The 24,933-nt window shown below is 40.0% G+C and overlaps 1 protein-coding gene and 1 non-coding gene across 6 annotated transcripts in view; both read right to left on the bottom strand.

The window, feature by feature from the left end:
- Window positions 1-24,933, bottom strand: part of LOC101743877 (GATOR complex protein NPRL2) — an 81,472-nt gene that overhangs the window by 45,713 nt on the left and 10,826 nt on the right. For all 5 annotated transcript variants that reach the window (XM_012689363.4, XM_004924883.5, XM_062670886.1 and 2 more), the window contains one exon: window positions 19,325-19,435. In XM_012689363.4, the coding sequence (XP_012544817.1) occupies window positions 19,325-19,435 (111 nt within the window). The remainder of the gene's footprint in view (window positions 1-19,324; window positions 19,436-24,933) is intronic.
- On the bottom strand, window positions 15,194-15,276 carry Mir2762 (microRNA mir-2762). Its single transcript, NR_107331.1, has one exon. It is a non-coding gene; the product is annotated as a microRNA mir-2762 (primary transcript).

Below are 24,933 nucleotides of genomic sequence, written 5' to 3'. Positions count from 1 at the left end.
TGATAAAAATGATATTTAAATAATTACTTACTGGTACTGAGCACAATATCAGACGAGGATCGCGTCATTAGAATTGTGTTCACGAAAAACCTCTAAAAACAATTCTCAAAACGTAATCTTTCTAATTTACGACTGATGGAGTCGGGAGATGCATGTTGACTAGATGGCGCCGTGTGCAACGACTGCACGTTGCGGTGCATCGATAGTTTGTTTAGAACATGCGCAGTCTAGTCTTTTTTAAAAATTAAGGTGTGGTCTAGACATGCGCGATTCACCCTTGCCGTGTTGAATATCGTGAGAGTATGATAAAATGCTATTTCAATAATTACTTACTGGTATTGTTGACATTAAGAGAAGAGGACCACATCACATGATTTGAGCCGACGAGAAATTTCCGAGTTCACGAAACAGAAAATCGTTGAGTATTTAATTCACTTTTAAAATAATTCTCTAACGTAATATTACCAATTTAGGACTGCTGAAGTCGACCGATGTACCTTTATTTAATGACGGAGAGTGCAACGAGTGCACACGGCAGTACATTGCTAGCTTGGAGCATGCGCAGTCTATCGCGATATCGCGAGTGTATGATAATAATGCTATTTAAATGATTATTTAGTGGTATTGAGCACATAAAAAGACGAGGACCACGTCACTAAAATTGTGCTCACGAAAAATATCAGAAAAAAATTCTTGAAACAAAATCTTTCTAAATTGCGACTGATGGAGTCGGCAGATGCATCTTGACTAGATGGCGCCATGTGCAACGACTGCGCGCTGCGGTGCATCGATAGTTTCGAGCGTGCGCAGTCTAGCCATTTTTTAAATTAAGGTGTGGTCAAGACATGCGCGGTTCACCCTTGCCTTGTTGGATATCGTGAGGGTATGATAAAAATGCTATTTAAATAATTACTTACTGGTACTGAGCACAATATCAGACGAGGACCGCGTCATTAGAATTGTGTTCACGAAAAACCTCTAAAAACAATTCTCAAAACGTAATCTTTCTAATTTACGACTGATGGAGTCGGGAGATGCATGTTGACTAGATGGCGCCGTGTGCAACGACTGCACGCTGCGGTGCATCGATGGTTTCGAGCGTGCGCAGTCAAGCCATTTTTTAAATTAAGGTGTGGTCAAGACATGCGCGGTTCACCCTTGCCTTGTTGGATATCGTGAGGGTATGATAAAAATGCTATTTAAATAATTACTTACTGGTACTGAGCACAATATCAGACGAGGACCGCGTTATTAGAACTGTGTTCACGAAAAACCTCTAAAAACAATTCTCAAAACTTAATCTTTCTAATTTGCGACTGATGGAGTCGGCAGATGCATGTTGACTAGATGGCGCCGTGTGCAACGACTGCACGTTGCGATGCATCGATAGTTTAGAGCGTGCGCAGTCCAGCCATTTTTTAAATTAAGGTGTGGTCTAAACATGCGCGGTTCACCCTGCTGTGTCAGATAATCGCGAGAATATGATAAAAATTCTATTTAAATAATTACTTACTGGAACTGAGCACAATATCAGACGAGGACCGTGTCACTAGAATTTTATTCACGAAAAATATCAGAAAAAAGATCTTGAAACAAAATCTTTCAAAATTGCGACTGATGGAGTCGGGAGATGCATGTTGACTAGATGGCGCCGTGTGCAACGACTGCACGCTGCGGTGCATCGATGGTTTCGAGCGTGCGCAGTCAAGCCATTTTTTAAATTAAGGTGTGGTCAAGACATGTGCGGTTCACCCTGCTGTGTCAGATAATCGCGAGAATATGATAAAAATTCTATTTAAATAATTACTTACTGGAACTGAGCACAATATCAGACGAGGACCGTGTCACTAAAATTGTGCTCACGAAAAATATCAGAAAAAAATTCTTGAAACAAAATCTTTCTAAATTGCGACTGATGGAGTCGGCAGATGCATCTTGACTAGATGGCGCCATGTGCAACGACTGCGAGCTGCGGTGCATCGATAGTTTCGAGCGTGCGCAGTCTAGCCTTTTTTTTTTAATTAAGGTGTGGTCTACACATGGGCGGTTCACCCTTGCCTTGTTGGATATCGTGAGGGTATGATAAAAATGATATTTAAATAATTACTTACTGGTACTGAGCACAATATCAGACGAGGACCGCGTCATTAGAATTGTGTTCACGAAAAACCTCTAAAAACAATTCTCAAAACGTAATCTTTCTAATTTGCGACTGATGTAGTCGGCAGATGCATCTTGACTAGATGGCGCCATGTGCAACGACTGCGCGCTGCGGTGCATCGATAGTTTCGAGCGTGCGCAGTCTAGCCATTTTTTAAATTAAGGTGTGGTCAAGACATGCGCGGTTCACCCTTGCCTTGTTGGATATCGTGAAGGTATGATAAAAATGATATTTAAATAATTACTTACTGGTACTGAGCACAATATCAGACGAGGATCGCGTCATTAGAATTGTGTTCACGAAAAACCTCTAAAAACAATTCTCAAAACGTAATCTTTCTAATTTACGACTGATGGAGTCGGGAGATGCATGTTGACTAGATGGCGCCGTGTGCAACGACTGCACGTTGCGGTGCATCGATAGTTTGTTTAGAACATGCGCAGTCTAGTCTTTTTTAAAAATTAAGGTGTGGTCTAGACATGCGCGATTCACCCTTGCCGTGTTGAATATCGTGAGAGTATGATAAAATGCTATTTCAATAATTACTTACTGGTATTGTTGACATTAAGAGAAGAGGACCACATCACATGATTTGAGCCGACGAGAAATTTCCGAGTTCACGAAACAGAAAATCGTTGAGTATTTAATTCACTTTTAAAATAATTCTCGAACGTAATATTACCAATTTAGGACTGCTGAAGTCGACCGATGTACCTTTATTTAATGACGGAGAGTGCAACGAGTGCACACGGCAGTACATTGCTAGCTTGGAGCATGCGCAGTCTATCGCGATATCGCGAGTGTATGATAATAATGCTATTTAAATGATTATTTAGTGGTATTGAGCACATAAAAAGACGAGGACCACGTCACTAAAATTGTGCTCACGAAAAATATCAGAAAAAAATTCTTGAAACAAAATCTTTCTAAATTGCGACTGATGGAGTCGGCAGATGCATCTTGACTAGATGGCGCCATGTGCAACGACTGCGCGCTGCGGTGCATCGATAGTTTCGAGCGTGCGCAGTCTAGCCATTTTTTAAATTAAGGTGTGGTCAAGACATGCGCGGTTCACCCTTGCCTTGTTGGATATCGTGAGGGTATGATAAAAATGCTATTTAAATAATTACTTACTGGTACTGAGCACAATATCAGACGAGGACCGCGTCATTAGAATTGTGTTCACGAAAAACCTCTAAAAACAATTCTCAAAACGTAATCTTTCTAATTTACGACTGATGGAGTCGGGAGATGCATGTTGACTAGATGGCGCCGTGTGCAACGACTGCACGCTGCGGTGCATCGATGGTTTCGAGCGTGCGCAGTCAAGCCATTTTTTAAATTAAGGTGTGGTCAAGACATGTGCGGTTCACCCTGCTGTGTCAGATAATCGCGAGAATATGATAAAAATTCTATTTAAATAATTACTTACTGGAACTGAGCACAATATCAGACGAGGACCGTGTCACTAGAATTGTGCTCACGAAAAATATCAGAAAAAAATTCTTGAAACAAAATCTTTCTAAATTGCGACTGATGGAGTCGGCAGATGCATCTTGACTAGATGGCGCCATGTGCAACGACTGCGCGCTGCGGTGCATCGATAGTTTCGAGCGTGCGCAGTCTAGCCATTTTTTAAATTAAGGTGTGGTCAAGACATGCGCGGTTCACCCTTGCCTTGTTGGATATCGTGAGGGTATGATAAAAATGCTATTTAAATAATTACTTACTGGTACTGAGCACAATATCAGACGAGGACCGCGTCATTAGAATTGTGTTCACGAAAAACCTCTAAAAACAATTCTCAAAACGTAATCTTTCTAATTTGCGACTGATGGAGTCGGGAGATGCATGTTGACTATATGGCGCCGTGTGCAACGACTGCGCGCTGCGGTGCATCGATAGTTTCGAGCGTGCGCAGTCTAGCCTTTTTTTTAAATTAAGGTGTGGTCTACACATGGGCGGTTCACCCTTGCCTTGTTGGATATCGTGAGGGTATGATAAAAATGATATTTAAATAATTACTTACTGGTACTGAGCACAATATCAGACGAGGACCGCGTCATTAGAATTGTGTTCACGAAAAACCTCTAAAAACAATTCTCAAAACGTAATCTTTCTAATTTGCGACTGATGGAGTCGGCAGATGCATCTTGACTAGATGGCGCCATGTGCAACGACTGCGCGCTGCGGTGCATCGATAGTTTCGAGCGTGCGCAGTCTAGCCATTTTTTAAATTAAGGTGTGGTCAAGACATGCGCGGTTCACCCTTGCCTTGTTGGATATCGTGAGGGTATGATAAAAATGCTATTTAAATAATTACTTACTGGTACTGAGCACAATATCAGACGAGGACCGCGTTATTAGAACTGTGTTCACGAAAAACCTCTAAAAACAATTCTCAAAACTTAATCTTTCTAATTTGCGACTGATGGAGTCGGCAGATGCATGTTGACTAGATGGCGCCGTGTGCAACGACTGCACGTTGCGATGCATCGATAGTTTAGAGCGTGCGCAGTCCAGCCATTTTTTAAATTAAGGTGTGGTCTAAACATGCGCGGTTCACCCTGCTGTGTCAGATAATCGCGAGAATATGATAAAAATTCTATTTAAATAATTACTTACTGGAACTGAGCACAATATCAGACGAGGACCGTGTCACTAGAATTTTATTCACGAAAAATATCAGAAAAAAGATCTTGAAACAAAATCTTTCAAAATTGCGACTGATGGAGTCGGGAGATGCATGTTGACTAGATGGCGCCGTGTGCAACGACTGCACGCTGCGGTGCATCGATGGTTTCGAGCGTGCGCAGTCAAGCCATTTTTTAAATTAAGGTGTGGTCAAGACATGTGCGGTTCACCCTGCTGTGTCAGATAATCGCGAGAATATGATAAAAATTCTATTTAAATAATTACTTACTGGAACTGAGCACAATATCAGACGAGGACCGTGTCACTAAAATTGTGCTCACGAAAAATATCAGAAAAAAATTCTTGAAACAAAATCTTTCTAAATTGCGACTGATGGAGTCGGCAGATGCATCTTGACTAGATGGCGCCATGTGCAACGACTGCGAGCTGCGGTGCATCGATAGTTTCGAGCGTGCGCAGTCTAGCCTTTTTTTTTAAATTAAGGTGTGGTCTACACATGGGCGGTTCACCCTTGCCTTGTTGGATATCGTGAGGGTATGATAAAAATGATATTTAAATAATTACTTACTGGTACTGAGCACAATATCAGACGAGGACCGCGTCATTAGAATTGTGTTCACGAAAAACCTCTAAAAACAATTCTCAAAACGTAATCTTTCTAATTTGCGACTGATGGAGTCGGCAGATGCATCTTGACTAGATGGCGCCATGTGCAACGACTGCGCGCTGCGGTGCATCGATAGTTTCGAGCGTGCGCAGTCTAACCTTTTTTTTTAAATTAAGGTGTGGTCTACACATGGGCGGTTCACCCTTGCCTTGTTGGATATCGTGAGGGTATGATAAAAATGATATTTAAATAATTACTTACTGGTACTGAGCACAATATCAGACGAGGACCGCGTCATTAGAATTGTGTTCACGAAAAACCTCTAAAAACAATTCTCAAAACGTAATCTTTCTAATTGCGACTGATGGAGTCGGCAGATGCATCTTGACTAGATGGCGCCATGTGCAACGACTGCGCGCTGCGGTGCATCGATAGTTTCGAGCGTGCGCAGTCTAGCCTTTTTTTTTAAATTAAGGTGTGGTCTACACATGGGCGGTTCACCCTTGCCTTGTTGGATATCGTGAGGGTATGATAAAAATGATATTTAAATAATTACTTACTGGTACTGAGCACAATATCAGACGAGGACCGCGTCATTAGAATTGTGTTCACGAAAAACCTCTAAAAACAATTCTCAAAACGTAATCTTTCTAATTGCGACTGATGGAGTCGGCAGATGCATCTTGACTAGATGGCGCCATGTGCAACGACTGCGCGCTGCGGTGCATCGATAGTTTCGAGCGTGCGCAGTCTAGCCATTTTTTAAATTAAGGTGTGGTCAAGACATGCGCGGTTCACCCTTGCCTTGTTGGATATCGTGAGGGTATGATAAAAATGATATTTAAATAATTACTTACTGGTACTGAGCACAATATCAGACGAGGACCGCGTCATTAGAATTGTGTTCACGAAAAACCTCTAAAAACAATTCTCAAAACGTAATCTTTCTAATTTGCGACTGATGGAGTCGGCAGATGCATCTTGACTAGATGGCGCCATGTGCAACGACTGCGCGCTGCGGTGCATCGATAGTTTCGAGCGTGCGCAGTCTAGCCATTTTTTAAATTAAGGTGTGGTCAAGACATGCGCGGTTCACCCTGCTGTGTCAGATAATCGCGAGAATATGATAAAAATTCTATTTAAATAATTACTTACTGGAACTGAGCACAATATCAGACGAGGACCGTGTCACTAGAATTTTATTCACGAAAAATATCAGAAAAAAGATCTTGAAAGAAAATCTTTCTAAATTGCGACTGATGGAGTCGGGAGATGCATGTTGACTAGATGGCGCCGTGTGCAACGACTGCACGTTGCGGTGCATCGATAGTTTGTTTAGAACATGCGCAGTCTACTCTTTTTTTAAAATTAAGGTGTGGTCTAGACATGCGCGATTCACCCCGCTGTGTTGGATATCGCGAGAGTATGATAAAAATGCTATTTAAATAATTATTTACTGGAACTGAGCACAAAATCAGACGAGGACCGTGTGTCACTAGAATTGTACTCACGAAAAATATCAGAAAAAAAAATCTTGAAACAAAATCTTTCTAAATTGCGACTGATGGAGTCGGCAGATGCATCTTGACTAGATGGCGCCATGTGCAACGACTGCGCGCTGCGGTGCATCGATAGTTTCGAGCGTGCGCAGTCTAGCCATTTTTTAAATTAAGGTGTGGTCAAGACATGCGCGGTTCACCCTTGCCTTGTTGGATATCGTGAGGGTATAATAAAAATGATATTTAAATAATTACTTACTGGTACTGAGCACAATATCAGACGAGGACCGCGTCATTAGAATTGTGTTCACGAAAAACCTCTAAAAACAATCCTCAAAACGTAATCTTTCTAATTTGCGACTGATGGAGTCGGGAGATGCATGTTGACTAGATGGCGCCGTGTGCAACGACTGCACGCTGCGGTGGATCGATAGTTTCGAGCGTGCGCAGTCTAGCCTTTTTTTTTAAATTAAGGTGTGGTCTACACATGCGCGGTTCACCCCGCTGTGTTGGATATCGCGAGAGTATGATAAAAATGCTATTTAAATAATTATTTACTGGAACTGAGCACAAAATCAGACGAGGACCGTGTGTCACTAGAATTGTACTCACGAAAAATATCAGAAAAAAAAATCTTGAAACAAAATCTTTCTAATTTGCGACTGATGGAGTCGCGATATGCATGATGACTAGATGGCGCCGTGTGCAACGACTGCACGTTGCGGTGCATCGATAGTTTGTTTAGAACATGCGCAGTCTAGTCTTTTTTAAAAATTAAGGTGTGGTCTAGACATGCGCGATTCACCCTTGCCGTGTTGAATATCGTGAGAGTATGATAAAATGCTATTTCAATAATTACTTACTGGTATTGTTGACATTAAGAGAAGAGGACCACATCACATGATTTGAGCCGACGAGAAATTTCCGAGTTCACGAAACAGAAAATCGTTGAGTATTTAATTTACTTTTAAAATAATTCTCGAACGTAATATTACCAATTTAGGACTGCTGAAGTCGACCGATGTACCTTTATTTAATGACGGAGAGTGCAACGAGTGCACACGGCAGTACATTGATAGCTTGGAGCATGCGCAGTCTATCGCGATATCGCGAGTGTATGATAATAATGCTATTTAAATGATTATTTAGTGGTATTGAGCACATAATCAGACGAGGACCACGTCACTAAAATTGTGCTCACGAAAAATATCAGAAAAAAATTCTTGAAACAAAATCTTTCTAATTTGCGACTGTTGGAGTCGGGAGATGCATGTTGACTAGATGGCGCCGTGTGCAACGACTGCGCGCTGCGGTGCATCGATAGTTTCGAGCGTGCGCAGTCTAGCCTTTTTTTTTTAAATTAAGGTGTGGTCTACACATGCGCGGTTCACCCTGTTGTGTTGGATATCGTGAGAGTATGATAAAAATGCTATTTAAATAATTACTTACTGGTACTGAGCACATAATCAGACGAGAACCGCGCCACTAGAATTGTGCTCACGAAAAATATCAGAAAAATATTCTAGAAACAAAATCTTTCAATTTACGACTGATGGAGTCGGCAGATGTATATCGACTAGATGGCGCCGTGTGCAACGACTGCACGTTGCGGTGCATCGATATTTTGTTTAGAACATGCGCAGTCTAGTCTTTTTTTTAAATTAAGGTGTGGTCTAGACATGCGCAGTTCACCCTCCCGTGTTGGATATCGTGACAGTATGATAATAATGCTATTTAAATAATTACTTACTGGTATTGAGCACATAATCAGACGACGACCGTGTCACTAGAATTTTACACACGAAAAACATACAAAAAAATTCTTGCAGCGAAATCTTTCTAATTTGCGACTGATGGAGTCTGCAGATGCATGTTAACTAGATGGCGCCGTGTGCAACGACTGCACGCTGCGGTGCATCGATAGTTTCGAGCGTGCGCAGTCTAGCCTTTTTTGAATTAAAGTGTGGTCTAGCGGTTTTAGCGGTAGGCAGCGGATTGGCTCTGCCCCTGGCATTGCTGAAGTCCATGGGCTACCGTAACCACTCACCATCAGGTGGGCCGTATGCTCGTCTGCCTACAAGGGCAAAAAAAAAAAAACATGCGCGGTTCACCCTGCTGTGTTGGATAATCGCGAGAATATGATAAAAACGCTATTTAAATAATTACTTACTGGTACTGAGCACAAAATCAGACGAGGACCGTGTCACTAGAATTTTACTCACGAAAAACATTAAATAAATACATATTCTTGAAACAAAATCTTTCTAATTTGCGACTGATGGAGTCGGCAGATGCATGTTGACTAGATGGCGCCGTGTGCAACGACTGCACGTTGCGGTCATTAGATCCGATTGTGAGGTTACTGGCAATATTTTCTAATCACAAGACGACACAACCACTATTTTCTGTTTTGTAATATAGAGCAAACAGTCTACCGTATAAACGATCAATATTTGCTAATAGCTCAAAACAAGCGCGCAACCCGACGAAGAGACTGAAATGAATTAACTGCGCGTTAAACGAAACGAAGTTTAGGATGGAGTCAGTATTTGCGAGTCTGCGCATCGATGACCATACTCGAGCTCCGACTTGGCTTATCTGTACAGTTTTGCACGGACATTAAGTCGAAATTTGAATGCAGTACACGTTTGTCTACTGCGCATGTGTTCTACCTCTCACGTGATATTGATTGAACACCTTTTATTGGGCCTCTGCCTAAAAATATAATAATGCAACCAAAATTTTTAGGCTATAGGAAATCTATCCAGAGTGTCGCCAAAGGTTTCTCCGGCAACACCCTATCTGTCCTCAATTCTCAGTACTGACTGGTTAGGATTGCATGTCTTATATAATTATTTATAACACATACTCCGATTGATCGTTGCGTAATCTATATATATTGAAACTACGACACGAAACTCTCCTAGTTCAACAAATTTCACATTATCCATTCATACAATTCACTGAAATAAGTGTTTTTGTTCTTTTAGTCATTTGAAGTCGTCGTGTCCCAAAGGATATGATATCCGGTGCATTCGTATGTAGCGATACAGCAGTGCTAGCACTGCAGTGATTCTAAATCCCGCAGGCGGGTAAGAAATCTTCACGATTGACTTCCACGATAAAGGAATAACATCGTGTAATAAAAATCAAACAGCAAAATAATGATTTGCGTAATTACTAGTGGTAGGACCTATTGTGAGTCCGCACGGGTAGGTACCACCACCCTGCCTATTTCTGCCGTGAAGCAAAATGCGTTTCGGTTTGAAGGGTAGGGCAGCAGTTGTAACTATATTGAGACCTTAGAACTTATATCTCAAGGTGAGTGGCGGCATTTACGTTATAGATGTCTATGGGCTAAGGAATAAAAAAAAAACCAAAAAAATATCCAGTTACTGAAATTTGCTGCCCATCGCTCGTTTACCTATGACAACGTGATAGATAGTTACTGTGTTTGAGTATATAGGACAGAACAATCTATCAACCGAAATAAACAAAACAAAGTAATTATTGAACGAAAGTATACAATCATTCTCATAATATTTTATGATCGCATCACGTACATATATTGCGTGCCACAAACCGAATATGGAGTGGCTATGGTGAAGAGTAGTGAGCATGCGCGGGTATTAAATCAATACGAAATGAGAGACACGCCTTTATGCAGCACTATCATAGCGCTTTTTAAATTTTAACCTATGTCTATTGTCGTAAGGTTAAAATTTGCACTGATAAACCACAAAAGGTTACCTACCTGTCTCCTATTCCCCAGACAAAGAGCAATGAATCTGTTCGTCAGCTGAAGGTTTTCCCGAAGTGAGAATCGAGCTCATGACTCTCGATTCACTCTTGCACCGGTAAATCAGATTACACATAAAAATGACTGGAGTCTCAGTAACATGAAAACGCATGATTTCCACCTTTTTTATATGGGGGACATTTCGTTTTAAAATAAAATAAATAAATGAACTTAAAAGCAGCACTTTAAAATGGCGTTTGTTTCAAAAGGCCGCCTTTATGTTGAATACAAATTCGAACTAGTCAACATGTAATCTCACCCAGAACGCATGTAAATTTTATTGTTTTTAAGTTTACATAGACTGTGCTATGGTGCCTTTAGTATTCCAAACGTTATTTTATCATAAGCCAGAATTACAGTATATCAATCTAGTTAATATGAGCAGACCAGCGTAATCTTTAACGGTCTCGGATGGACGCCAATGTTTATTAGAATACTCCATTATTCCCGGTTTTTAGTAACATTTGAAATTATTACGTTTAAAAGTGTTTGCCGGCGCTGATTTAAGTTAGTTTAGATTCATTGACTTTGTTAGATGCAAATTCCTGAAAGATTTTCGCGCTTTAATCCAAAAGCTAACTGTATATACAATATTACGCAATATTTGAAATTTATTGGCAAGAAAATATTTTAACTGATGCTCGTAAACGGCTTTCGTTCATTTCGACTGATGTTGCTGGGTCAAATAGGAAAGAAAACTGTGACGTGACATCCGCCGACCAGTGAGTATTGTACTTGTACGAGCATTGTAATCCACATGTGCCGTCAAGGTAATTTACTTAAGTACGCGGTAAAATATCATATCAGTATGTACATTAAAGTCAGTTAGTTTGAAAACGATTTCAATATATGAAAGTGGGTTCCCATATTTAAAAAAAAATTTACATATTTTGTCAAGTACAAATTTGAAAAACATTTTATAAATTAACAGTTATATTTTTTCTTCTATTCGCTTTTTTATTGTTAGACTCGCGTTGTTACTCGCCGGGTTTCTTTAACGCGTTTTGTAGCCAATTGTAAATATATCCAGCAAGCAGCCCAGCAATATATGGTCCTTAAAGAACATCTGATTTAAATAATAGATAAAATAACATACGCACCTGGAACTGCCACACGGGAGCTTGAGAACACGGGTATACGTTTCATTAGGCGTATGCCTAGACATATTATGGAGTTTAGGTGAACACGTAAAGAAAAACATTATAAATATATGCCAAACTTGAATATTAGCCTGGTCACCGCAACTCGATGTGATAATACTTCTTTTGCCGTACACACTTATTACGGAGAACATGTGATGAACACGTGGATGAGGTTAATCGTTTCAACTTCCATCGTTCATCTCGGGCATTACTATGCATTGCAATTAAATGTTCTATAATGCACATTCGGAATTATCAATCTTGAAAGATCTATCACAAATGCGGCAGATCACAGTTACGATGGACCGACGGAATGAAGGCAGCTCTAAGCGGTTCCGTCAACGTGTGCACAAGCAGGGCCGCGTTACGCGAGAAATGGCGACGTCTCATCAAGCCCACCACTAGTCGAAATATTGACCGCGAACACTCTGCCAAGAGCGCAAACTACTGAGAAGAATCACAGAACATTTGCTACCACACGAAAAGATTCTAGGGTTTTGACTCGAATCCTGTCGTATACTACGGTTGTTCACTCCGCAGTACACAACAAAATTCTGACGCGTTGTAGAGCTGTATCGCCGTAGAAGGCTGTATCCGTGCGCGGTGTGACATGCGCAATCAGAACAAATAGGCCAAACGAAAACATCGTCATCCTGTGTGAACAAATTTCATATGCTCTTGAGTAACATGTTTTCTTCTGCGAGTTATTTGTAAACAGTTTTGAACTGTTCTTGTTTTTGTATTCAATATTTTCAAAAAAACAATCATACTGCCAGTGGAAAGCAAGACATGCGCAAAACTTTCGAATCTTTCCGAGCATGTGCGGCGCAGCCGCTGTCTAGTTATCTTTCCGCCATTTTGTGCACTGCAGATATTCCCAGGTCAACGAACTATTGGGACATGCGCGTAAATATAAGCGTCCTGAGGTAGATAATTTCGAAAATTGTTAATTTTCGATAAGTTCGTATCCTGATAGCTTCAAATTAAATTTCAGTATAAAACGTAGACAACGAACATAGTTGGTTTTCTTACTTTGCCAATAAGAACTTCAAACAAGCCATGTAGGTAAATAGTTATGTCCATAATTATAGATTTGGGCACACTTCGTTATTTACTACGAAAGAGGCATATTAAATTTCAACTCAAAAATATGCCTGTAATTACACAAAATAATTTTTAATAATTAGTGAGTTCAATAAGTAGGGAGTACTAATTCATCTCAGTACATCGTATAACTGTATTTGAGGAGATGGCAAGGGCGTGGGGTACTCAAATCGAACGATAGTTCCATGTGTACTTAATAAATAAATACTCACTTAAATATATCTGATATACTCAGACCATGGAGCGCACTACTTGATCTTTGCCCAGAAAAAAAAGACAAGGAAAAAAAAAATATTTATTAAAGTTTAATAACTCTATTCTTTTCGACTTTTGTACATTGTCGAACTGCGAATTTAATAATTTATAACTTTTTAATAATTCGTACTTTCAAAAAATAGAGGAATGTAAAGGGAGAGATGCAAAAGCCAAAGTTCTTTTAAATATTGCTATTTAATTTTAATAAAGTAGTAAATTAATAAACATGTGTATTATCAAATTGTTGATTATCATTGTTAACAAATACAAAGAATATATGTGATAAAAAATTTAAAGCTTTACACATTTTTTAATCAATCATCTTAAGGAATACACAAAACAATATGAAACTTATCATAAAATCAAAACACAAATTTTGTCAAATTTTGCACAATAAATGAATGCGCATTTTTTTACAGGAGTAGGCTGTCGTTAGATTTTTTCTGGAAACAATCATCGTTTACCTTTATAAAATTAAATATAGTATTTGGCTATGAATTTGCCATTCAGTATACAGAAAGTTAATGTTATTTTTTTTATTTTTTTTTTATTTTTATCAATCAAAAATATGCACTCTTTGTATCCATTCTCTGCCAATGCTGTGGTAATTTCTCGATGCCCTTCTTGAAGAAGTCAGGACGAAAAGCTCTTCTAAGGCATTTTGTACTACCGTCATTCGGTTAATGAATTTCTTCAATGTCAAGAAGTTGTTCAAACTTTGAAAAAAGTACAAGTCTGCCGATGCAGGGTCTGGTAAATACGGTGGATGGCGTAAAACTTCGAACCCTAGCTCTTGTAGCTTAGAGGAGGTTTGTTGTGCTGTATGAAGTCGAGCGCTGTCGCGTCAGAGGAGTAGCGCGGACAATCTTCAAGCTTCTCCAAAATTGTGTCCAGTTCTTCACAGTATAATTCCGCAGTAATGCTGGTGCTATTTCGTAAGCAGCTGTGATGAATTACACTGAGAGTAAACCACTAAACAGTAACCACGACTTTTTAGGGGTAAGTTTCCGTTTGAGTAAATTGATAAATCACAAAATTCGAAAACACCTAGAATATATTTAAAAATGAAATTCATTTGGATTACTTTTCAAATGGCACGTACCTATTATTAAACGGTAAGTTGATAGGTAAAGACATATTATGAGTATTCCTCGATGTACTTATTAAAATAAATGTTTTTTTTTATTTTAATATTTTTCTCGACTACGATTGAGTATTGCGCTCTAAGATCACCCACACTCTCTATGGTCACGTAGCATTAATTAATTTTACAAGGTACAACGCTTTGGATTTGAGTACCCAACACCAAATGATGACTATCAGATTTCTTAGATATTCGTCAACATTGAATCTTCTTAGCTCTATATGTAAACAATGGTGATAAGGTAAATCACGTTATTATCTACAACATTTTTAATTACCAAAAACAAATTACCAGTAGCAATACAGAAGAGCATATATGTATGTCGTAATATGCATAGTCGGGGTTTAAGATACTTTCCGATGATAAGGTTTAGTGAAATTGTGTACACTGGGGATTTCCTCTACGGGTGAAATAGCGATAGGATTGCATGAGTCAAAGTTAACTATTGATCGATTAATGTGGGTTCCGTTCTTCAATTTTCTCACAAAGGGTTACGGGACTCCGACAGCGCGATGTTTTTATTTTTGGCAACTAAAAATGGTCGTGTATAACGAGGATTAATCTCACCATATCCAGTAGCCGTTCAGAACCTTTCATCTCGCACCCAGGAGCTCGAGTAAAATCTTCAACATCATTCTTCGTAGATTATGGTGCATTACAGTATCTTCTTTAGATTAGATCTTCAGTATTCATATGTACACTCAACATGTTCATTTCCACATACACTAACAGTTTCAGCAACAATAGTAGATTATTACAGTTCGAACGCCTTTGTGATAATTTACAGTCTGATTATGAAAACAGCATAATTGGTTTGTTGAAAATGCAATCATATTTTACCGTACATTTCCCGACGTACCACGTGTCTCCATCCGTGATACATAAAGAAATGTGACGGTAAAATAGTAAAAATCCTGATGACGTTATCGTGTGAAAATCTAAGTTAATCATCCGCGTACCTAATGCTAAAGTGCGGCGCAACCATTTATTTCTAAAACCAATTTTTTTTAAAATTTCTAACACAAACCGTATCTTGCGTAAAATAATCTCAGATATTATACCGTTCTTTCTTTAAACAATGTGTTTTTTTTTGTTTTTTTTTTATTCCTTTAAAATTATTATCGTGATTATCAATATTTATATCCAAGAGGAGCGTTCATGCTTGCGGAACAAAGTAATGCGCAGAGTCGAGAGAGTACATGCGCACACATAATTTATCGATTTCCGAGATACAACTCATCCGGCTATTTGTATTATAGGTATATATCGTAATACGTACTTAGTTAAAAATGGAATGGAATTTGAATTTTACACACTTTAAATATATATTATCTGTTTTTATGTGGCAGAATAAGGCTGCATACAATATTTGGTACAATTGTGTAGTTTTAAAACAAAGAAATTCGAAAACTATATTTTTTGATTCCCGTTTCCCGAAAAGTACTTTTAAAATATTGTTTTTTTCGTTGTATTTCTTATTTTAAAACTTAATTTAAACTGTTTTAACTATTTAAGTCGGACAGCACGCCGTTACGCGACCAATGCTGCTATCCGACTACCTCATAATTGTTATACAGTAAATTCTTGTTCGCGCATGTCAATAAGCTACGGGAAACGGAACGGAAAAATATTCAGCCAAAAGACAATTCAAACAGTGATATAGTACATCGTTAATTAATACAATAATAATATAGTTCTTTTTTTTTTTCAATAAATTATTTAATTTAAATACTTTTGGCTTGGTATATTTGTGTGCTTCCCGTTGTTGACACTACTACCACTACTGCTGAGCTGGCGCTATGATCCCGAAGTGGGTCTGGGCCTCCGACAATAAGCACTGCCATTAATCCCGGCGCTTCGCAACACCTTGCCAGTCCGACTTTTGGAGCTTACGTAAATTTCCTACCACAGCGTCAAACCATTGGTACTTGGGCCTCCCTACGGGGCGGCGTCCCTCCGGTGCACCCGCGTACACCCGTTTCACAGCCCGATCCTGCTCCATACGTACTACATGTCCGAGCCATCCGAGCCTCCGTGCCTTCATCTCCCCCAGAATATTTGGCTCACCAAAAAGCCTCTGCACATCCTAATTTTTCCGGACGTGCCAAGAACCGTCTTCTTTCTGAACTGGCCCTAGTATTTTTCTCAATACCTTTCGCTCCGTCACGAGAAGTTTTGCCTCTTCTGTCTGTGTAAGCGTTTATGCTTAGCATCCATAGAATAAGATCGGTCTGACAACAGTCTTGTATATCCGAATCTTGGTGCGCCTGCTTAGTAGCTTCGAAGAGAGAACCGGATTTAGGGCTGCACTGCATCGTAGGGTATTTTGTACACGTTGTAGTGTGTAAGTCAGTAGTGCAGTATAATAGAAGTCGTCGTACAGACAATACGTGTTTCAATCAACAACATCTACTCCCCACACCTCATGGACCACCATTTCGATCTCATCTTCCTTGTCATTGGTGTCTGCTACAGTACAGCCAAGGAACCTGATTTTGGCCACTCCTCGTATTTCCTACAACTAGGTCTTCTCGCTTATGTTTTTGTATCGATGCATGTGAAGATACTCTGTCTTCTCGTGGCTGACACGAAGGTCAATCCGAGAGGCTTCTTGTTGGAGGCAATTGAGTGCGTCTATTACGTGCTGCTTTCTTTCTCCAAGTAGAGCGAGGTCATCGGCATATCCTATCACCCTATGCTGTCCGTTGAGCCACACTCCGCCATTAAGTGTGTTCACTTTGCGTATGGCGTGTTCAAGTGCTAGGTTGAACAGCATTGGTGACAGAGCGTCCCCCTGCCTGAGTCCAGTCACAACGTCAAACTCATCAGTGGGAGAAGCGCCAACTCGTACCGTCATTCTACTTTCCCTAGTACCAACCTCCACCATTCTAACAAGTTTCTGTGGGATTTTAAAGCGGGTGAGGATTCTATATAGAGTCGGTCTATCTATGCTGTCGTAGGCCTTAGCAAAATCAACAAAGAGCGAATGAATACTTTGTGCATACTCCCATTTTTTCTCCATTAACTGTTTCAGAGTAAAGATCGGATTGCCGACACTGGCTGTAGTTTATTTATTTCAAGACGAACAGTTTAGATTAATATAATAGAATAACAAATAGGAATTATGAGTGGTGATAGGGCGTTTTGTGAGCCCGCACGGATAGGTACCTTTTTTTTTCCTACCTAAGCTGAGCTGAGCTGAGCCTTGACAGGCTATTTCAGCGTAACCTTAACTAGTAGGTGAGCTCACGGGGCTCAAACCTAACGACGTTGCTAACACGAATCTTAGCAAGAGCTGTGGTTCGCAGAATCTACCACCGGAACGAAAACGCGAGCCACTGAGAAGATCCGGCAAGAAACTCAGTGGCCTGTGTTTGTGGGTTAATTTACTCGTCGAGTCCTTCGTCGCAAGCGACGGGTTCGACGAGAACGATGACCAGTGCTTGAGGTACCTAAAAGCACCGTTAGTGGATCAGGAGAATCCGAAATGACGTGTTTTGGGCGACGTAGACTGCTTTTCATTCTGTCCGCAGGATGTAGGATAAGTACCGCCGTCCTGCCTAGTTCTGCCCTGAAGCAGTAATGCGGTTTGAAGGGCGAGGCAGCCGATGTACTATAAAATTGAAATTTAGAACTCATGTCTCAAGTTGGATGACGGCATTTACGTTTTTGATGTCTATGCGCTCCTATAACCACTTACCACCAGGTGGGACGTGAGCTCGTCCACCTACCTAAACAATAAAAAAATAATGATAAAATAGATGTTAACAAGTGCGGATTAGTCTTTCAATTATTACAGACTATTCGAATAAAAAGAAAGTTTCTTTATCCAGACTAGATCTTAAATTTATTATAATCTTGATACGTTTCACAACACAGTTCTTCAGTCAGTAAGTAATTTTTGAAATCAGCGTACTCTTATCAGTTATATATTTTCTTTGCAATTTATTTTCTTAGGTCTCGACGTTAAACAATGTTTTCGAGCTACAAGAGACGTTTTGTTTATTTTGATGTCCACATCAGATAAAGATTTCAAATCATATTTCATACCCCAACCTTTGTTATAAAACGACGTAACATTCTAGCACATTCGAGATCATTTTCAGTCTGCATATGTATATAAGTCACGAACAGAAATACAATTGCCACTGGTGATTTTATTTTTAACCACAGATATAGTAAATTGAGCTGAAAATTAAATTTATTTTACTATTAGATACAGAGAAACCGGAGTCTCAAATTCCACAGTATTTTATAATTTCTTTTTAATCCTATAACATCTGCTTAGATTCAAGAAGAATTTTATTAACGCTTGAATATAGAAAACTACAATAGGACGGATAAATGAAGAGTTATGTAAATGCACACGTTTACTAATTACATTGTGTTTTAATGTGGATATTTCAGTTTAGAGGCTCAGTAGCAGTATCATCTCCAATATCGGCACATTTCCAGATAAGAAAAGTTCCTTCTCATACGTAAGTCATTCCTAAATAAAAAAAAAAATTGTTAACTTATTACGAAACAATCGAATTACAGATCATTACATACTATTAAATTTTTTCTTGCCTTCTAAAAATAGAAATTCAAAATATAAAGTATCAAAATGGCCATGATAAATTAAAAATAGTCTTATGATTTTGATTCTTAGTATAATACTAGCTGACCCGGCAGGCTTCGTAGTGCCTCAATAGATAAATAAAAGACCTAAACTTTTGTATAAAGTAAACTTAAAACAAACAAAAGGAATCTGTCCGACGGGGGATACATCAAAGGAAAAACAAAAATGTTATTTTAATTTAATTCCGAGCATTTTCATATTTTTCTACCTTTTAAACGTTCTCTGGACTTCCACAAATAATTCAAGACCAAAATTAGCCAAATCGGTCCAGCCGTTCTCGAGTTTTAGCGAGACTAACGAACAGCAATTCATTTTTATATGTATAGATTGTACTCACCACTCCATAGTAGACCAAGTTCTGAATGCAGGATTTAACCAGGGTCTTCTCGACGTTCGTGTCGGCCGCTATCTTGGACACGTGGTTGTAGCTATTGATGTACGGTAGAATCTGTAAATAGAATGACTCGATTAGAGAATGTAGACAGAAACGAGTCAACTGTGAGAAACATTAATCGAGTTCACTATACCTAGTCCTTCCATAAGTTCTGTTACAAACGTAAATGCATTTTTTTAATAATAATAAATAAAAAACCTTTTATTTCAAGAAATCAGTCTCATATTGTGTTAGTATTACAAAGAACTTACGAACTGTTAGCATTTAAATAAATAAATCAACTTCGGCCCTGGCAGCCCCATCAAGCAGCATGTAGAACATGCAACTTGATGAACCTACCCAGGGTCGGGCCATCCAATCTTTCAGCTAGTACCCTCAAGACGTTGTTGGTGCTTCCTCCTACTCTACGAATAATGGATGCCATCTTTTTGCGCATTATCGCGAAGTAGTCATCTGTGTGCGCATCGGCGAACATGCCTGATGCACTACAATAAGGTGGAAGCCTCAACAACGCCCTGAAGGCATTATTATATTGTATGCGCAGGGCATTATCCGTTTTTTGGGTATGAGTAGCCCAAAGACCGCTTGTGTAAAAGGATTGGCAGTAAGCCTTGAAGAGGGGAATTTTGACCGGCACTGAACAACCCGCAAATCTTTGTGCCACTACATTCCCTCTGACAGCCAATGCCCTGCGTTCCCTTTCCATGTCCATATCATCTTTTAATTCCTCAGTTACAATATGCCCTAGATATTTGAACTGTGTTACTCTTTGTACAAGTAAGCCACCGAGCATTAGAGGCGGGACATGAGGTGGACTTTTGTTTACACCTCTGAACACCAACAGCTCACTTTTACTAGGGTTATATTTTAGGCCATGATCCTCAGCATAGGATTCACATATGGAAAGCAACTTTCTTAACCCACATATTGATGGGCTCAGCAGCACCATGTCATCTGCATAGCTAATGTTATTAAGACATAAATCATCTACATGACAACCAACATGTGTGCTGCTGAGCTCTTCAAGTAGCTTATTTACATAGATATTAAAGAGCCTCGGGGAGGTCAAACGACCCTGCCTTACACCACATTCTAGTTTGTAAGGGTCTGACAGTACATTGGACCACCTTACAAAGTTCCTCTGCTTCTCATACCACAGCGATAATATATTTACAAATGAAGGAGGTACACCCTCTCCCAGTAGCTTTTCCCACAAGATATTATAGGAAACAAGGTCAAAGGCTTTTGATAGGTCCAGGAAATAGGCATACACTGGTGTTTTCCTATCAGTGTAGTATTTGACAGCATGCTTCAGTGCAAAAATGGCACTCTCAGTAGATAGCCCAGCACAAAATACAAACTGTGTATCATGTAGTCTAGTGTATCTACTGAGATGCGAGTCAAGCACGCTGTCAAACACCTTGGCTATGACGGTTCCCAGTGAAATTGGTCTATAATTTCCCTTGTGCGCTATGTCTCCTGTCCTGTTTTTTACAATAGGTACAACTATTGTGTCCAACATGTCCCTTGGTAAGTGAGAATGCCCTACAAACAAATTGAACAACATAGTCGAAACTCTCGGCAGGTGAACACCAGAATTCTGGAAATGCTTGATGCTGAGTCCATCATTACCAGGAGACTTGCCTCTTTTCATACCCTTTATCACAGTTTTTATTTCTTTACATGTAAAATGAACTGGCAAACCTGATTGACAGAACTCAGCACCATTCCTCAACGATGCTGTTTTTAATGGAGAAATTACTTTAAAATGATCTTTAAATATATTTGCTATTCCAATGTAGTCACTCTCACCCTCCACGCTAACTGGAAGACTTGGTGATTTATCAAATTTTTTTAGTACTCTTCCAAAATGATGAGAAACTTTTTTTGAATGAAGAGAAGCCAAAATGTCCATTTCAATTTTTTCTTGGTTTTCAATGCACCATTTTAATCTAGATTTAAAGATTTTACGAGCTATTCTCATGTCCTCAAAAATAGGGCCACAGCTGGGTTGCCCATACCACATCCATAATTTAAACATAATCCTTGCTTGTTTATGAAATTCTTTTACATGTTTATTCCAACCCTTTATACCTCTGTTTTTTCCTATAATACCTCCCGGTGCTTTACTATTACAGGCAGCATTATATAATATATTTACAATTTTTTTATACATTTTATCTAACAAACTTTTATGGTGTAGATTATCACAAAATTTATCTGCACATAATTCAAAATCTTTTAAGTCTAGGTTCTTTAATTCACTATTACATAAATCTAAATATTTATTTATTTCATTTATATTTCTTTCTCCCCAACGTATCCCATTACAAGCAACTTTAATATCACACCTTTTTTCTCGTATAACATTTATATCACACATAATTTTTAATGGAAAGTGGTCTGACCAGAATAAATCATAAATAATCTTAATATCCAGGATTGCATTAGACGCAGACTGTGTAATAAGACAGCGATCAAGCCAACGCTTGCACCCATGCGAGTCACTAATAAAAGTACAAGTTTGCGACAATGCACCAAGATACTCTATGTCTGCAAATATTAAGTCTTGCTCAGTACAAAAACCAATAAGCTCATCGCAAAAAGACTCACCAGGATGTGCGTTGAAGTCCCCCAACACAAACACAGTTTCAATATTACAATTTGTTATTAGAGAATACATTTCACCAAGACATTGTGCAAACATTGGTAAATTTTCATTGCAGTCTGTTGGCATATACATATTAATAACCATAAATGATCGATTATTAACTAATATTTTTACAGCACATATTCGATTACTCTGACTTTTCACTATAGATACGTAATTAAATGCACTTTTTCTCCATAATATGGCAAGGCCTCCATATGGTCTGCCTTTACAAATACCGGCTGAAGTGTCGACTGAGGACTTCCCAGTATAACTGAATTCTTCATGGATATTTTCAAGAAAAGATAAGTCATGGGAATATAGCCAAGTTTCTTGTAGCAATATAATGTCAGCCGTCTTGCACAATGTACGTACACAATTCAACGACCTTTTCACATTTTTGCAGTTAAATGTAATTATATTCACTTTTGCAGTACTATCCATTTATATTGTTAAACTCATCGCTTTGTGAAGCGTTTTCTCCTTCTTTTGTTCTACCGCTAAAATGGATAAAACGTCTAAATGTAATTCCATCGGGCCACATCTCGTCGTTCAAAAACATTTCAATTTGTTTTTGTTCACTAAAACTTTAAATGCATTATAGGGTCTTCTTATAGGGTCCTTTTTCATTATAATTTTTTTCCAACGAAACAACTTCAGATGTTTTAAATTTAATATATTGGCAGATATCATCTTCGGTGGTCTCTTTGTTTACGTTAGAGATAAACAAAGGGATTTTGATTTCGGCCGCTTTAAATTTCCCGTTTAGTTTCGTCACAGCTTTCCCAGTTTTTCCCGCAAAACGGTTTCTAACCTACGTTTTTGTACAGAAATCCATTCATCGTTTGGTTTATCTCTCAGTATAAATTTGCCGTGTCTTACTATATCAGCCATAGTGGGCTCCTTCGACTTTGAGGTTAAATGGTTTTGTATTCTGTCAATATTAACTATATGTTGACTGTCCGATGATTCTGACATTTGTGCGCATATTTCACGTTCCATCGACATAGAGTTACTGGAAGCAAGCGTACTTGCCTGATCTGTCTTAGTTTGTGCAGGAAAGGGAGTTAGACACTTAAATGACTCAGCACCTTTCGGGTTCGGGCTTGTCGTCACTATGTTACCGGCCGGCGATAAAACAGCCTCTACACTATTTTGTGCATACCCCCTTTTTTTTGTATTTATATTACATAATTAATGAAATAGTGTAATATTATTAAAATTTATACCTACATATTTATTAGTCTCACCAAAAAAATAAAAATAATTTCTATTCGAAATGGCCACCTTTGGCTTTTATACATACATGCCTTTAATCTGTTTGGCCACGAATCTATGGATCTACACACTGTTTTCAAGGGAAATTTCGCCACTGCTTGCTACAAAGATCTTTTAAGAGACTCAATGTCGCCGTGTCGTTTAAAGTAGGCTATGTCCGCTAAAACTGATCTTTTTTTCCTCAGGAGAAAATCGCCGGATCCCCAACCGCCGTGCGGGTGGGGTAATTGAGAGTTGAACCTCACTAAAAACTTCTGTCGCTCACAGCCGGCACCCTACCCCGGACCGGGCGGTACCCAGTCGGAGCTATTTAGACGGCGGGACAGGGTTAACGCAGAGTATATTACATCCATCCCACCGTCCCCCGGACGCCGGACCGGCGGCCGCCAGCGACACGACCGTCGGTTCCCTCGGTCGACGGGCCAAGAGCTCGCATTGATGGTGCCGCGCTACACCTTCCCCTAGAGCGGTCGAGGAAATGCGGCCTACCATCAACCGGTTTCGAATTACGGGCGAGCGTGCCGAGCACGCCACCCCACGCCTAGAGGTTCCTTCCCGCACAAAGCCGATGGAGTCCAAAAGGAGGAGATCTTTGCCTCACTCGCCCCGCCGCCTCCTTCTGCGAGATGGCGCACTCGCAGAGGTCGAGCATAGCCTTCCAAGATTCGTCGCTGCCAAGCATCGACGCCACGACGCCAGGCAGCGACAAGTCCGGTCCTATCTCTGCGAGAAGGACACGGCGCTGCACCTCCCAGCGGGGTAGACAGCAAGCGTATGCTCCGTGTCCAGGTCGGGTCCACAATGGTGGCACCTCGTCGTTGGCTCAGCTCCTATCCGGTGCAGGTACTTCCCGAAGCAGCCGTGATCAGTTAGCACCTGCACCAGACGGAAGGCGAGGCATCCTCGACCACGATTCTCCCAGTCATCAAAAACCGCGTAAACCGCCTCGACGGTCCGTAGACCCCACGTGGGGTTGGCCAACCGCCTCGACCATGACTCGAGCACGGACCGCCGAGAATGGGCCTTCCGCGCCCGCAACTCACTATTAAGGATACGCGCCCCTCCCAGAGCACGAAGCTCGCTGCGCCACCGATAGTCGGCAGCGAGCGACTCCGCCTCCAGCTCCCATGGCGGCGTCTCCGCCAACACACGCACCGCCTCGAAGGAAATCTAAAACTGATCATAATTTGAAGTATAAAGGGTTGAGGTCTGGGCTAGATGAGGGCCAGTCTTCAGCTCTTATAAAGTCCGGAACGTTGGTTTCAAGCCAGGCTTGGGTAGTTCGCGTCTTGTGACCAGGTGCAGACTCCTGCTCTGATCCAAGACTGTATCTTGATACACTTTGGCTGAAGTTTTCACCCCTTTATCACAAAAATGTAGTTTTGTGACTCCTTGATAAGTCACGCCCCACCAAACCATCACTGACGCATGATGATGACCACGATGTACATTTCCGACCACTTTAGTAGACTTTGTAATTTTTTTTATTGAAGTATTCTTCAATCGTGACAATTTTTTCATCGGTAAAGAGGATATTTCTGTGCCTTTCACCTGCGTATGGCGACTGAAGGTGTTTTGATCGATCCACTCTCTTTAATTGTAAAGATTGATTTAGGGCAAATCC

This window comes from Bombyx mori, chromosome 1, assembly GCF_030269925.1.
Source record: "Bombyx mori chromosome 1, ASM3026992v2".
Classification (NCBI taxonomy): Eukaryota; Metazoa; Arthropoda; class Insecta; order Lepidoptera; family Bombycidae; genus Bombyx; species Bombyx mori.
This window is presented reverse-complemented; position numbering and strand designations above follow the sequence as displayed.